General features: G+C 50.1%; 1 protein-coding gene across 1 annotated transcript; it reads left to right on the top strand.

Moving 5' to 3' along the window:
- The first annotated feature begins 6,590 nt into the window (after window positions 1–6,590).
- On the top strand, window positions 6,591–8,403 carry lratd2b (LRAT domain containing 2b). Its single transcript, XM_029246084.1, has one exon. The coding sequence runs from the start codon at window positions 6,752–6,754 to the stop codon at window positions 7,775–7,777; it is 1,026 nt and encodes a 341-aa protein (XP_029101917.1). The 5' UTR covers window positions 6,591–6,751; the 3' UTR covers window positions 7,778–8,403.
- The last annotated feature ends 8,324 nt before the right edge of the window (window positions 8,404–16,727 follow it).

Below are 16,727 nucleotides of genomic sequence, written 5' to 3'. Positions count from 1 at the left end.
TCGTTTCTCCTTTCCTTCTCGCTCTTTTTTCTCCAACGGAGCGCAAAGAAGGAGATGCGCGTTCTTCACGGCTCCTCCGTCTGATGTGCCGCGACCGCGTCGCCCGGGCGCTCTCCTGGTACTCTGCTCCCCGCTGCCGTAATCCCCAAGGGCGCGAGCGTGTCCGGTCGCCGGGGGTCCGAAAGGGGTCGAACCCGTCGCGTCCGGGAGTGGCGAGGGGTGGTACAGCCAACCAGCACGTGTAAATCCACAACCGCCCATCTCTCCGTACCACTGAGGTTTCGCACAGGATGTAGGGAACCCCGCCTGCGTTTCCTGCCGGCACCAGACCGACTGTCCGTCTTGTGACTGCGAGGCCAAAGCTGACAAATTATAATTTATCATTTACATTAATTATAATAAACAATTATTTATCACACAATGTATTTCTCCAAAGAAACTCACGATGTTAAAGTACTTACCGCTATTTACCCATTCATAGAGGTGGGCAATTTAAAGTAAGAACTTCGCACAAGGATGCTACGGAAGTAGGTGAGATCTGAACCAGCAACCTTCTGATGCAAAGGCAGCAGTTCTTACCGCTCTGCTATCAGCTTCCCCTAAAAACACCATTCCTCGTATTAATCCCTTCATATGTGTCATATACATTTGCAGAGTGCATTTCAGCATTACTATGTTTAATTATTCATTTATTATTTTAACAGTAGGGGGTGCGGTGGTGCACTGGGTTGGACCAGGTCCCGCTCTCCGGTGGGTCTGGGGTTCAAGTCCCCCTTGGGGTGCCTTGCGACGGACTGGCGTCCCGTCCCGGGTGTGTCCCCTCCCCCTCCGGCCTTACGCCCTGTGTTGCCGGGTTAGGCTCCGGCTCCCTGCGACCCCATGTGGAACAAGCCGTTCAGAAAGTGTGTGTGTGTTTTAACAGCAGTAATAAAGACACTATTATTATCAACTTTACAATATCTTAAAGTGGGAAAACTTAGGATAAAGTACATAAATAACCGAATTACCCTAAAATGCTATGTTTTAAGGGAACCAAAGACATAATGGTGAAAACCAAAAACAAAATATGATCAGTAAGATGCCATAATAAGGTGTGTGTGTGTGCGCGTGTCCGTGTGTCCCTGTCCGAACAGTTCAAAGCTGTGGTGTTTGAGCAGCCGCTCCCTCACGGTTCCGATGCTCAGCTGCCGAAAATGCGTTCAAGGACCAGGGTACCGGCGGGACAGACGTCGACCGGGAGCCTCGGGCCTCCGTTCGGCTCGTCTTCTCCCGTCTCGGGATTTAGGGCGCAGCGGACGCCTGGAGGTGTCCTACAGACCCAGCGGCAGGATGGAGGCTCTCCACCCGTTGCTTCGGAGAGCGGTGGGGGCGTTCAGCCATGGACGCGCACGGTCCGCATGGGTGCGAACGCTCCACCGCACACCAGGTGTCAGCCAAGAGCCAACGGCACTTTGCCCTCGCCGCACACCTTCTGACCTCCTTGGCCTCATCGTTTCCATTTCCATTCACACGACGCGTTTCCGCAACGCGGTGCACGGCTCGAAGCGAACGAAAGCGCATTTCACCAAGACGGGGAGATACGGACGCAGACTCGCAGTTTTGTCTAGTTTCTGCTACTCTTTTTGTTCTTTTACACAGCAGCAGCTGCGTATAAAAGGAAACGGAACGACGATCGAAAGAGATGCGTCGAGACCCTGCTCGAACGCCGACAGGGATTCAGCAGCCCTGAGGGAACAGCTGATCTGTGCGGTGCAGCCCAGCTGTGTTGTCCTGCGCATTAAGACACCTGTTCTGGAGAGAATGACCATTAATCACATTGATCGCGATCGCAGGTCTGATCGGTTGGAAAACAAACTCGGAACCGGGGGATCTGGGCTGGAGACTCCACAGTCCCCGGTGTTTGACATGTGACTGAGGAGTGGAGGGGGGGGGTCTCTCAGCGAGGTGCACATCCACGCGCTGTCCTGCCCGGGTCAGTAATGAGGCCCCACGGAGGCTCACCGACGACCTGCAGCTCATCGGAGGTGTCCGTACCTCCCCCTCCGATCGGTCCCTTCTGGCAGACGGGGGACACGCGCCGCTAACCCCTCCCCCCCCAGGCGGAGGAGACTTCTGATCACCAGATAATCGTGTCGCCCCACAAGCCCCTCGGCACTACGCCCTCTTCCGTGACTCCCTCTGTCGGGTTCTTAGAGGGCTACGCGCGAGAAGAGACGGGCCCCGCAGGCGCAGCGCCGTAATCCACGGCCCCCCAGGAATGCACGGTGAAAGGGGTCTTAAGGGGCTTACCAATAGCTGCTTAACATTCTTCTGATGCAACCAAAGCGCACGGGCGAGAAACGACAGCCGCGCCGCATTCGCTTTGTTTACTCGCGATGGCGCTTCGCTCCAGCGGGGCCTCGCTTCTCCGGCGCCTCGAAGAGATTCGGAGACACGGGGCCCCATCGCGGTTTACGGGGCCCCTGGACCGGCACACGTGTCCCGCCTGCGGTCGCCATGGCGTCCGGGTTCGATACGGGGGGAGGGGGGGGGGGTGTCACACAGTGAAACGAAAGCGGGAGCAAAGCGTCCGGGAGGTGAATTTTTTAGTTGCTGATGTCACCTGTGAGTCAGAGATGAGGAAAGAGCGGTTCAAAAAAATATACATACACGGGCGCGTGCCCACACACACACACACACACACACACACACACGCTGTCAGAAACCGCTTGTCCTAAGCGGGGTTGCAGCAAACCAGAGCCCAACCCAGCAGCACAGGGCGCAAGGCTGGAGGGGGGAGGGGACACACCCAGGATGGGACGCCAGTCAATCGAAAGGCTCCCCAAGCAGGACTCGAACCCCAGACCCACCAGAGAGCAGGACCCGGCCAAACCCGCTGCACCGCCGCGCCCCCCTGCAATATAAACATATGTATATGTAAACAAAATACATATTCAGCATAAAAAAGTGAATATGAAGGAATCAAAGTCAGAAAGTGCAGTGGTTAAACCTGCTGCCTTTTGGCCTGAGGGTCGCAGGTTCGAATCCCACCTTCTGCTGTAGTACCCTGGTGCATAGAGGGGGAAACCACCGTAATTCACTTTGGAGAAAGGAACAAATAATAATAATAATAATAATAATAATAATTTAGAGAAGCACAGTATGTGTGAGGCAGGGATGCCAGGATGCCAGTGAAAGGTTTTACTTAATTAAAGGGATGTTTGATTTCGTTTAAATGTTTCTCCGCCGTCTTTCATAGCTTGACGCTTTTGTTCCGCATTTAACCGCAGGTTTACTCCGCTCACGCTGAGCCGTCAAAAGACACGAGCACGGCTGTCGCCGTTAATCTCTATCTCTGGGTCTTAAGCATCTCCGCCCCCCGGGGCGTCTCGCTGTTGACCTCTATATTTCGCACAGAAGACGTGTCCATCACCTCTTGAGCAAAGAGGGAACTCGGAGCCTCGGTGCCCTCAGAGAACCGTTACAGTGCGGAGACTCACCCAGCACATGTATGGAATGCATGATACATAAATAAAATTCTGCATTTATACACTGTATTATCTATTATACATGTATATATGAGCGAATGCTATAATATATCTATTATATGTACGATATGATCATTTCTATTAGACTAGTATTTTCATTTTGCAGATACTTTTTGACTTAACCTTGTATGTAATACACATGCAGCAAACGTACCTGATACATATATGTACATATGTCATACATGCAATATTTTAATTTAGGTTTTTATTTTAAATAACGGATATTAATTTTTTTCTGTTATTGATTTTAATTTGCCGACTGATATGTTAAATTGCAACACAGTAAAAGGGGTCTTAAGGGCGTACAACCAGATGTGTAAAACTCTTCTGATAATCTGATGTTTAAAATTAAATAATTTTTAATCTAGTGTTTTGTTTGTGAATTAATTAACTGATGTAAATTTTTAGAGGTTTTATCAGTTTAAATTTGTCACTGGTGGTATCTGAAAGGGCAAGAATGGAATAACCCTGTTTGGTACCCACAGGTTCTTCCCATTTTCTCAGACTCTCTCTCTCTCTCACACACACACACACACACACACACACACACACACACACACACACACACACACAGAGAGGAAGGTTTGTTTCTTAAGAAGCGACACCAGCCGTTCCGTTTGCTCCCAACAAGTCACTTAACCCCCGCGTAAAACACAATTTTCCAGCACTGGGTGAGACACAGTACCATGGTATCACCGCACCACGGAACATGCGTGCGTGTTCGCTTCTTTCTTCTCAAAGGCCCTGAAAATGCAAATGTGACACTGATGAAAAGCAAAATGGGCTCAGATGAACTAGCAGCAACACACCATGACAAATATTTCACCATAGCTACCCCAGCGATGCCAGCCTGACAAACAACTGGCTTAAAGGATTTGGATGCATGCTCCGACTTGCATAATGAAACAAGATTATAACCTTAATAGTCAATTTAGTTAAAATGGGATTAAGCTGGAGCCGTATGTTGGGGATAATGGGGTAGGGAGGGGAAAAAAAATAAAAAATTTCACGGTGACATGGTGTGGGCTTTAAGGTGAGGCCACCGCGTGTGTGTCGCACAGGTGTCCGTGGCACTGCACAGCTGGGATCCATATGTGTGTGTGTGTGTGTGTGTGTGTGTGTGTGGGTGGGTGTGGTGTCATGGGGGTTCCACGCATCAGGTTGTGGAGAGGTGGACAGGTGGGGACACCACAGCACCAGGCCACCCTGCCTCTGTCAGTACATTTAGTACAAGAAAAGGTTCCTCTAAGGCTCGAACCCGTATTTCGCCCGTCCCGTGTCACGTCATCTTGTCCATTCTCTTACCCGTGTCACATAAAGGGGCGGGATCATTAACCGACCCCCTCAAGTGCTGCATCCATGTGCAGAGACAAAGGAAGCTGGATATTTCAACAGATGAAGTCATTATTATTTATTAATACCTTCCTCAGAAGAACTAAATTATGATGATCTACCCATTTACGCAACTGGGTAATGTACCGTATTTAGTACAGGGTTACGTACCTTGCGCAAGGGTACTACAGCAGGAGAGGGGAATCGACCCAAAGTCTTTCAGTTGCGAGCCTGCAGCCCTCAAAATTTTCCATTATTAAATATTCAAATTGCTATATTTATAAGGGGAGTGTTTTTATTTCAACAATTCAAGATAAATACCAGGGGGGTGCAGCGGGTTTGACTGGGTCCTGGTCTGCGGTGGGTCTGGGGTTCGAGTCCTGCTTGGGATGCCTTGTGATGGACAGGGGTCCCGTCCTGGGTGTGTCCCCTCCCCCTCCAGCCTTATGCCCTGTGTTGCCGGGTTAGGCTCTGACTCCCCACGACCCTGCATGGGACAAGTGGTTTCGGCTGGTGTGTGTGTGTGTGTTCAAACAGCTCTGAGCGTCACTTCTGCACCATTAGAGTGCTGTGCACGATGAACAGGCGCCTAGATGAACACGCCACGCAAACTCCTCTTGGCATCAGTGTGTGTGCGACAGCTCAACAAAAGAGGCTTATCGGACCCGTTACCAGAAGAAAGCTCATCATACAGCGCTGTGGGTGACAGGAAATACACATCCGGTGTTTTTTCCTGCGTACGGTGTAATTGTCCACAAGTTCCCTATTTACACTGCCTCATAGAAGGGGGGGGGAAAAAAAAAAGTTCAGTTTGGAAAAGTCACACAGCGTTTATCGGAATGGAAACCTCTGTGGCTGGCCAAACACACACACACACACACACACACACACACACACACACACACACACAGGGCTGTGAGTCACCAAACTGAACCAAAGCACAGTGGTGTAGCTCACAGCAGAAACAGCAGACAGGAGCAGCGTAGTACAGTCACTCATGACATATGTAGGGCTACACATCATGAACACACACACACACACACACATCCCTATATTCAGGTATATAAGGGAGTGTGTATAATTATATATGCATTAAAAAAAATCCAGTGGTGCTTTTTAAAATCTCAAACTCCTTGGTTCCTGACCCTTTTTTGGTATATATGACACTGCATATTCATCCGCAGCCCAGAAACTTACTGACGCCACCTGGCCTGGCGCGCGGTGACGTGCGCAGCGCCAGGTGCCCGAGTCGCGAGCGCATATGTGTCGCACATGCGTTACAGTTTATGGCTCGTGACGCGCTCGAGAGGGAAACCACATCCTGAGTGCAGAGGCGCCTCTGAATATGACTGTAATGACACATTTATGAAGAATAAAACATGACTCGCACGTTTCATCTCATCGTGGACAGCAGGTGATTCCAGCGGAAAATAAAAAGTTTGACCGACCGAGTTCAGTGCGCTCGTGTCGTGTAGTAAATTGTGGTGAAAGTGTTCATTTCCACTACGTGACGGGTAGATAATGTTTAAGAAAGAAAAGGCACACAGCCAAGAAAGCCTACGTTGAGCTTCGGCTGCCGGTTCCAGACTCGTTTTCCGGGGTTGCCTGTCTCTTTAAATGCCAAGTGGCCCGTTTTTTACCACCCCCCCCGGCAAATCCCACCCACGGGGGCGGGTTCGAGCCGCAGTTTGGACACTTCTGTTGCGCGCAGCTCCCGCACTACCTACCTGAGCGCTCAAGATCGTCGCACCGCGACCTCCCAGTGGCGCGTCATTACGCGCGCGCGCGCGCGGTGGGGACAGGGGAGGAGTCAGGTGCGACACACCTGTGAAAGCTCACTCGTACGATGGACGGTGCTCCGGCTGCGCGTGTTCCCCGGAGTTTGGATACACATGATTTTTCTTTTTCGCCGGATTCCCCTCCCAATTAATTATGAAGACGGAGTGCAGCTGTGCCTCGCGCAGCCTGGGTTAGTGAGTCGCGGCTCCGGGCGGCTCGCGCTCGCCTCCCTCGTGCATGCTGAGCTCCAACAGGTGGGAGCCGCCGGGTGCAGCGCCATGGGGAACCAGGTGGAGAAACTGACTCACCTGAGCTACGCGGAGGTTCCCACGGCGGACCCGCACGGCGCGGACCCGGACGAGGACGCGCCGCGCATCGGGGTCTCGTACATCTTCTCCGCGGACGACGAGGAGCTCGAGGACGGCGGCGGCGGCGGCGACGGCACGGGTGGTGGCGGCGGCGGCGAGCGCGGCCAGGTCCAGGAGGAGAGGGAGCAGGAGGTCCAGTACGACCGGCACGACGAGCTCGAGTGCGCCGTCTACTACAAGGACGAGTGCGTGTACGAGCGCAGCGCCCGGAGCGCGGACGCGGGGACGCGCTCCGCCGAGAGCCTGCTGACGCGCTGCAGACCGGGGGACCTCCTGGAGTTCGTGGGCGCGGGCCAGTACCCGCACTGGGCCGTGTACGTGGGGGACCTGCGGGTGGTGCACCTGCACCGCGCCGAGGTCAAGATGAGCTTCCTGGCGGACGCGAGCCAGGGCCGGAGGGGCCGCGTCGCGAACGAGCTGTACCGCTTCCGCGCGCTCAGCCCCGACGCCGTGGTGCAGCGCGCGCTCGAGCAGGTCGGGCTCAAGGAGCGCGCGCTCAGCTGGAGGAACTCGGAGTGCTTCGCCGCGTGGTGCCGCTTCGCGCGCCGCGAGTTCAAGATCGGCGCCGAGCTCCGCATCGGCAAGCAGCCGTACAGGATGAAGCTGCAGCTGTCGGAGAAGCGCAGCCACGTGCTCGAGTTCCAGAGCCTCGAGGACCTCGTCATGGAGAAGAGGAGGAACGACCAGATCGGCCGCGCCGCGGTCATCCAGGAGCTCGAGAACCACCTCAACTGCGCCGAGGAGAGCAGGAGCGAGCGCGGTGCCAAGTGATGATGGACTCGGACCGGGACCGGGACCGGTGGGGGGGGGATGGTCAGAGCTGAGTTGAGTTGAGCTGAGGACCGAGGGATTAAAAAGATTAGGTTGTCCACCGGGAGACTGCTTCGCTTGGGTGAACCCCTGGGCCGGGTAGACTGGTGTCGGGTTAGGGTTCGAACCCGTCGACTAGGGAGGGGTGACCGGTCCGGAGGGATGAGATGATCGGGCTCTGGCCGAGGGGCCGGGAGAACGTCGATTGTCACGGTTGAACCCGTGCGCCGGGACTCCGGTCAGCGACCTCCCCCTATTTGGGGAGGGGTCGATAAGATGCCCTATGGGGTCGAGTCCCCCGCGGCCTCACGACTGTCTTAACCTGGACCGATGACTGTGCTCGGCCGTGACTCCTCGGGACCGTGAAGATCGACGTGGGGGGGATGGTTCTCGACCCCAACCAGCCGTGTGAGACTCAATCAATGGCCTTGGTACTCGAGGAGCCCAAACCATCGTTTTCATGACTATTCTGTGAATATTTTGATCAGAGAGACTCTCCTTTGTAGTTTTCTCCACAGCCTCTTGTTACTTAATGGGCGCCACATATTTAGAGCACTTTAATTGACTAATAAATTATATTTGAACAACTTGTGTTCTGAATGTCCCTCATTGATGAACAGACGCGTGGCGGCGTGCAAACACTGCGTTCCAGAATGTTCTCTTGCGAGTGGTAGGATGCGGCTAATTAAACCCCCTTCCTTAACACCTGAAACGCCAGGTGAGGCAGCCTCATTTGCATAATAAAATTAGCTGAGGGAAGCAAGGCTGAGAGCAGCTTGATGTGGAAACCCAGCATTTCTTGGAGGCCTTTAGGGATGTTTGCTTTCATTTCCTGTTTTGAGCACCGGGGGGGGCTGCGGTTAGAGCCCTCATCTTGGAAACAGAGGAGCTGGGTTCGAATCCCACTTCCTGCTTTAGCACAGCAAGGTACTAGGTCAATTAACACAGTAAATGTCACCCATGTAAATCATTGTTAATGAAATAATGTACAAAGCCAACATTGTGAACCGCTGAAATGTTAAGGTGAGATGTTCTGCAGAATTCTGAAACGGGTGGTTTTGGGGTCAGTTACCATCAGGTGCATTTCCTCAGTTTTTGAGACTTTGGGCCATGTGCACTTTAAAATCGTGCCTCCTGGAGGCACTGCCCTCTAACACAGGTAAACTGTGGTAACAGTACATGGCTGGTCTCGACGGGTTAGTGGACGCCTGAGGGAAGGATGGGGACCGGTTCGTATCCAGCCGCGATTCCGCAGACCGCAGTCTGACCGTAATTCAGCCCCTCGACCTTCCCTGTGTAACAGGCTGGTTACCTGGATGTTGGTTAAGTATTACTAGCTGCTCTAAGCCTCTCTTGCCAAATACCCACCCAAAATTTCATAATGCATCACGTATGATGACTTCTTCCATATAAAGAGGTGTGTGTGTTTTTTTTTTTTTTTTTTTTTTTTTTTTTTTTTTTTTTGCCCAGCAAGAGTCTCTGATTACTGTTTAATTAAATTAAAATTCACGCATGCATTTCTTTCAAAGACTAAATTAGAACTAGTTATCTGCCAAAGTGTGACTTTTTTTGGGCGGAATCTTTTTGTTTGCAGTGCCGAATGTCTGAAGTTCTAGTTCTCTCTTTAAAGCCCGTAATGAGCATCTCGCTGTGTGACATAATTAATAATTATTTCTGTGTGCGTCGCTGCCTTCGCACCCTTATCGCATTCACATAGCGATGCAGGCATGGGTGGGAGGTGAATCTATTAAATGCTGATCTTTCGGATTCTGCCACGTGAAAATGCTGTTTGGCTGTTTTTTTTTTTTTTTTTTTTTTCCACGCGTGTGTCCTCCCGCTGGGGCCCGGAGACCGAAGCGCTGGTTAGTTTGGGTCGCTGGTTAGTGTGTAACTGCCTGTGAAGTGTTTGTACAAACTGCTTTTTGACTGAGGTTTCCACTAATGTGGCTTTTGAGTGTGAGTTGGTGGGGGTGAGTGGATACCAGACCCCCCAACCCACCCACCCACCTATAAAAAGCATTTAAAACGACCGTGTACTTGTGCGGTTACCTGGTTCTCCGCTACAGGTTCCGATTGGCCTTTATATCCCCGGACGCTTGGCGGAAGGAAGGTTCGTGGACAGGTTTCAAGGAGTTGGTTCAAGCCCCGCCTCCAAACGCGGTGTCGTTTAAAAGCGGAGAATGTCCCCTGTAAGGTGAATTAGGTGTGAGAATCGTAGCGAGTACGTTCTGGGAGATACCCTTAGAAAATAAATGTCCTCTGGAGCGGACAAAGACGAATAGCTGTGTGTCTTGGTTCCTTCGGTCTGTTTACTGGCCCACGTAAGGGGAGCAGAAACGTTATCCGTAAAAGCTGACGGGATCTCGTATCGGACACATATTCCGCATATTTGCACGAATTTAAGGCAGGGGGAGGTTACAGCGTGTTTTTTTTTTTTTTTTTTTTTCTTTTTTCTTGGGATGCATCCACTGGCGGGGGGTGCGGTGGCGCAGTGGGTTGGACGGAGCCCTGCTCTCCGGTGGGTCTGGGGTTCGAGTCCCGCTTGGGGTGCCTTGCGACGGACCGGCGTCCCATCCTGGGTGCGTCCCCTCCGGCTCCCCCCGACCCCGTATGGGACGAGCGGTTTCAGATGGTGTGTGTGATGCGATGCATCCACTGGTGCTGAAGTAGAACACTTAGGAGCTTCGTTTGAGAAAAGTATCTCTATCTGTGGTCTCGCCCGCCTCCCTGTGTCGCTGCGAAACGGTTGTTCTAGATCGTTCGATATAAATGGGAACCACCGTCCGGTAACGTGGACAAGGGAGGGAGTCTAAGATGTCGAGTCTGTTGGTGGGGGGGGGAAACGAACGCCCTGTGAGGTAAAGTCCCTTAACTCTGTTTTTCTGCTGCACCGCTCTTGCTTTTGCTGTTTTGCAGCGTTGGCTGTTGATGAGGAAACGTTTCCACTTTTTTATTTATTTTTTTTTTTTGGCCCACGGGCGTGCGGTTCCACACACGGGTTGGTACTTACTGATATGAATGGAAGCGACTTTCTCAGAATGCTCCGGAGCTGCCGGCTCCGGATGAGCGTTTGTGCAAGTTGAGTCCGCTTTAATCTCTTTCGCTTCCAAGGTCGAACCAGCGCTTGAGTGGTTTTTAGAGCGTTTTAAGAGCGAGGTCTGATCTCCCCTGTGGGTGGTACCTTTAACCTGGACGTGGTGCACATGCTCGACGGACACGTGTCAACGTGGGCTCTCGGACCTCTGGTCGCTACCAGTTTAGCACGGATTTTAAGATGTGTGACCGCTGAGCGGCGCCTATCCGGGGGATATGGGTTCGATGGGGTTCTGGGGAGCTTCCGTGGGTCTGGTAAGAGGATGGAACTCGGATGGATGAAGACCTGACATGATGATGATGATGATGATGATGATCATGATGATGATGACGACAGCCTCTAGGGACATTAAAGGCTCTGCTTCTGATAGTAAAACATCCCATGGGCAGTTGGTCATCTCGCACCCTGGATAGCCAGACCCTCCCACCGGTGCTGTCAGGTGTGTGCTTACGGGGATGTGTGCTCGAAAAGGGAGCTCCTCCCAATATTTCATATGCCATTCGTACTTTGCTTACATCTGCATTTACTGTAGGTTTCCATTGTTTCGTCCATTACTTGTCGCTGTAAAAAATGAATAAAAATTGTTTTTATGTTAAACTCCAGATTTGAAGAACTCCCCTGGAGGCCTGTTGGAGAATGATAATTGCTCTTCCTGTTGCCTTGTTCCGGCAAACCTTAATTACCTTTTAAGCAGGAGGAGGTCATAATTAGCTGCGTGTGGCAGCTGAAGTTGACATATTTCGTTGGAATAAGAGCTCCTGTCTAGACATCTAGACAGTGATGGTTTGAGAGAAGAGACCAAAGATGCCCCTCAGGATGGATCTTGGCAAGTATTTAATATTCACAAGTGGACGTTTTGATTTATATCCCAAATCTGGACACCTATGTGCCAAATGTACGCCTTGAGACACGGCCGTTCATCTTTGTCCACTCGAGAGGACATCTGTTTTTTTAAGGCATACTTCTCAGACTTTACATGCTCCCGTGCTCATTCCTAACGCACCTTACAGAGGACATCCTCTGCTTCTAAATTATGCCACATGTTTGTGGGTGGGGCTTGGACAGCTTCGTAGAAATACCTGCAAATTCTTTTATTTGCTGGGTTTCGGAAGGTTACTGGCCGGACTCTGCAACTGGAATATTCTCTCTGACTTTGTTTTACAGCGTTTTTGTCCTGCGGTGCTTCCAGGCCTCTTCTCCGGTTTGTCTGTAGGTGTTCGGAACCCGAGTCTTTGTGCTCCGAAGATAAGAGCACGTTAATTAGGCAGGACGACCACAAGTTGAGATGCCACTTTGCAGCATCTCTCATTGTTCCCGTCGGGTTTGCTTTTTTGAAAATAGAGGGACTCGGCTCATTCAGGTGCCTGTTGGCTGAAGCTAAAGTGGGCACCGTAGGGTTAACTAGTGTAAACTGTGTAAAAGGCAGAGTGGTCGGTCGATGGTGTGCAACCGCGTGTAAAACGGTTCTGCGGGCTCAAGATTTTTATTTTTTTTTTAGTGCCGTTTCAAATCCACATGAATCGGGTTGGGGGGGGAGTCTGCGCAAAGGACAGTGTGTGTGGGATGTTAAGTTGTTTTTAATTTTGCTCATACCTGGCGCGATTACAGAAAAAGAGAAGAGAAATCTGCGGATGGCGGTTGCTGGACCGCTGCCGTCGCGTCTTCTGCTCGCATGTTAATTTGTCTTAAGTGCCTTCTGTTCCTTTGTTCTTCGTGCACTTATCTCCTACTGTTATTTTCTCATCCGGGGGGTCAGGTTATCGTTCTCGAGAAGGAACCCGAGACTTCGTCCTGGGGAGCATTGTTACGTTTCAGATTATCCTTCATATATTTTCAAATTAATGACGCGTAGGTTTGGTCGATGCCCCTCTTTCCGTTCGCGAGGGCCCCTCGGATCCGTCTGCAGCAGACGTGGAGGAGGGTGAAGTCGAGGTCTGCAGCTTGGTGGCGAACGTTAAGGAAACACTTGTTGTTCCATCTCATTGCAAGAATTCGGCGGTTTCCTGCTCTGGGGTGCAGATCTGACTGCGCGTCCCACGCGGCTCCGCTCCTTCTTTCGACAGACGCCGTCCTCGGCCCAAGGTCACATTTTGGTGTCGGGGTGTTCAGGAGGGTGCTGGTAGCGTAGTGCTTAGAGCTCCTCCTTTTGGACCCAAAAGGTCCTCAGTTTGAATCCCACCTCCAGCTGTAGTACCCCTGAGCAAGGAACTTACCCTAAATTACTCTATTAAAATTACCCAGCTGTATAAATGGGGGAATAATTGTAACCTTAACATTGTAAGCTGCTTTGGAGAAAAGCGTCGGCTAAATGAATAAATGTAAAATAAAGTACTCATTTATACAGGTGGGTGTCTTATTTAACAGCATCAATCCAGGGTAAGTATCTTGGTCGCTGGTAATACAGCAGGAGGTGGGATTCAAACATATGTCCTCTGGCTGTGGCTCGTAGCACTACACCACTGGTGTAACGGAACTGAGAATAAATTTAAGTTGCTTTGAATACCTCCAAAATGATGATGTAGTTTTATATTATTTTTATACAATTTTGATAGTCTTTATATACACTAATAAATGTTGTAATAACGACCAGCTGTATTTTATGCCTTATGTTAATATTTTCAGCAGTAAAATGTCCAATTTCATGCTGCCGATAAGTAAAAGTATACTATGGTAAAGCGTAACTGTTTTACTCCAAGCTTTTCTTCAAAGTAACTTAGTGTTAAGCTACTTGGTTATTTACCTATTTATACAGCTGGATAATTTTACTGTAGCAGTTCAGGGTTAGTTCCTTACTCAAGGGTACTACCGCTGGAAGTGGGATTCAAACCTGCAGCCTTCATATCTGACTCTAACTACTATGCTACCAGTTACCATACTATATTTCACCTGCATTTTTTTTAATTCCAAGTGATGAATAATACACACACACACACACATTGTCTAAAACCGCTTGTCCCATGCAGGGTCATGGCGAACTGGAAACAAACCCGGCAACGCAGGGCGCAAGGCCGGAGGGGGATGGGGGACACCCAGGACGGGACGCAAGTCCGCCACAAGGCACCCCAAGCGGGACTCGAACCCCAGGCCCACCGGGGAGCAGGACCCGGCCAAACCTGCTGCGCCTTCGCACCCCCCGATGAATAATACATGTAATAAAATTAATTTGCAGTTTTTTCTGCTTAAGTGTCCTGTAGTGGTTACAGCCATTAGGACCTGGGTTTGAATCCTCACCCTTGTTGCAATACCCTTGATCGTGGGTACTTACCCCGAATTGATACAGTAAGGATTACAGTGATTTACTCATTTATGCAGCAGGGTGAGTGGAGCAGTAAACAAATGTTAAACTGTGAGTCCCTTAGGAGGGTAGTGTCAGTTGAATGGGAAAATAATTTCAGGATGTGCCGATCTCGCCGTGTCAGGAGGGCTGCTGCCGGAGCCCAGAGGCAAGGTGTGCGTTTGGAGGTGAGTCACCCCTCGTCCTCCGGCACACGGCGAAGATCAGAGCCACTTTGCCTCGCTTTCGCTGCTTCAGAACCACACTGCTGAGCTTTTACGGCAGAACTGATGTAATTACTCAAGGGGGGGGGGGTTTCACAGCACATCCCTCATGTTCTATGAAACCAAAGTCAAAAATAGTCCACAGAACTCAAACAGTCCTATGAATTCTTACCTCTACGTAATTTTTACACTGCACGCCACTTTGGAGGAAAGCGTTGACTAAACGAGTGAAAGAATGCGAATACGGACAGGCCACGCCCACCGGGACGCCGTGGAATCTAAGATGTGACGGCGCGTCGCCGCTGTCCTCGAAAGGCGTTCGTGACGCCGTCGGTCCGAGCGTGAGCACCAGCAGCTCCTTCGGACTGTACTCTTAAAATTCCATCATGTGTCAAAAAGCACTTTAAAAATCCCCGGTTTGCATATCACTTTGATGAGGCCCATTAGCATGCGCTGCTGCAGAGGACGCTGGGCCTGCAACTGCTGTGCATCTTTGAGTACCAGGGTATGGCCCGTTGGTGTATCGATGAATATCAGTGCATGACTGTAATTGTGGATATAGATGTGTAAGACGGAATTCTTCCAAAACAACCCCCCCCTCCCCAGATAAGACATGTCTTGACTGGAAACTTTTCCCATTTCTGACGAATTTCGTGTGGTTCTGATTTGGAATGAGATCTTAGTTTGGTCACTTTCACAATCAAAGACACACTACTATCAAAGCACATCTGGAAACAGACAGAAAGCATTTCTCATCCACCTTCTCATATATATCTTCATCCCAGGAGAACAGATAACAGGTAGCTGATCCCCTTGAGCAAAAAGTGTCGAGAGAGCAGTGCGATAGGGCGCTGGAGCACAGCCCTCTGTGTGATCACACTTGCTGTCCTCCCTCTGTTCTCCCATCAAAGTTACACGATGCTGACGAAATCGACCCGAGTTGTGTTTCTGCTTTCGCGTCAGGATGCCTCTGACCAGGCGAAGATCAAGGGTTTAACATTTTTGATTTGTTTCCTCTCAAAAAACTTAGTGGGAGCATCTTGAAGTTGAATACAATTTTTTTTCCCCGTTTACAGACGTGCGTTGCTTAACGACAGGGATGCGTTCTGAGAAACGCGTCGTTAGGCGATTTCGTCATTGTGCGAACATCATATAGTGTACTTATACACAACAAGATGGTATAGCCTCGATCGTAGAGTGTACTTATACACACCAAGATGGTATAGCCTCGATCGTAGAGTGTACTTATACAGAGCAAGATGGTATAGCCTCTATCATATAGTGTACTTACATACACCTAGATGGTATAGCCTCGATCGTAGAGTGTACTTATACACACATAGATGGTATAGCCTCAATGCGGTCAAGAGACGTGGTAAACACAAGGTTGTTGCTGGCACAACACAGCATACTGTTTTACAGTAAACTTTTTCTTAAGTAGAAAAAGTACACTGTAAAATAACAATTAAAAGTATGCTATAGTAAATACATAAACCAGTAAAATAGGTGTTTATTATTATCAAGTATTATGTACTGTACATAATTGTATGTGCTATACTTTTCTATGACTGGCAGCGCAGTAAGTTTGTTTACAGCAGCAGCACCACCAACAAGTAACTGTATTTAATTTTAGAAGTATTTTCTTCTCAGAGATAAGGATATGGAGCAAAAGCCACCCGCATTTATGCGTCCAGCTGCTAGATGGCGGTAAAGAGCACATAAACGAAATAGGAGCACAGGGCCAACTTCATCAAACTCACTTCCGCAGTGTTGTCAGTGATCTGTAACCAGATGAAGAATGCTGTATGTGTTTATGGGATGGATTTTTCTCTAAATTCCTTGCTTTTAATGTGGCTCAGAGTTAATAAAAGTGAAATAATAGTGACTCAAAGTATTTAAATTTTACAGAACATAACCAGCAAATAAAGGCATGTCTCTATTATTATGCTTTTACTGGTTGTTACTTAGTGGTAAAAGTGACTGAATTCACAAACAGTTCAAGTGATGAACAGACTTCTGGTCCCAATTGTGTTCGTAAGCAGAGGGGCCAGTGTAAATAAAGGTACATTGGGTAAAATGATGTAGGTGTGTGTGTGTGTGTGTGTGTGTGTGTTGGGGGGCGCAGTGGGTCGGACCGGGTCCTGCTCTCCGGTGGGTCTGGGGTTCGAGTCCCGCTTGGGGTGCCTTGCGACGGACTGGCGTCGCGTCCTGGGTGCGTCCCCTCCCCCTCCGGCCTTACGCCGAGTTGCCGTTTAGGCTCCGGTTCCTCGCGACCCCGTCTGGGACAAGCGGTTCAGAAATGTGTGTGTGTGTGTTGTC

This window comes from Scleropages formosus, chromosome 18 (assembly GCF_900964775.1).
Source record: "Scleropages formosus chromosome 18, fSclFor1.1, whole genome shotgun sequence".
Lineage (NCBI taxonomy): Eukaryota > Metazoa > Chordata > Actinopteri > Osteoglossiformes > Osteoglossidae > Scleropages > Scleropages formosus.
The sequence above is the reverse complement of the archived record's forward strand: the minus strand, read 5'-3'. Positions and strand labels throughout refer to the sequence as shown.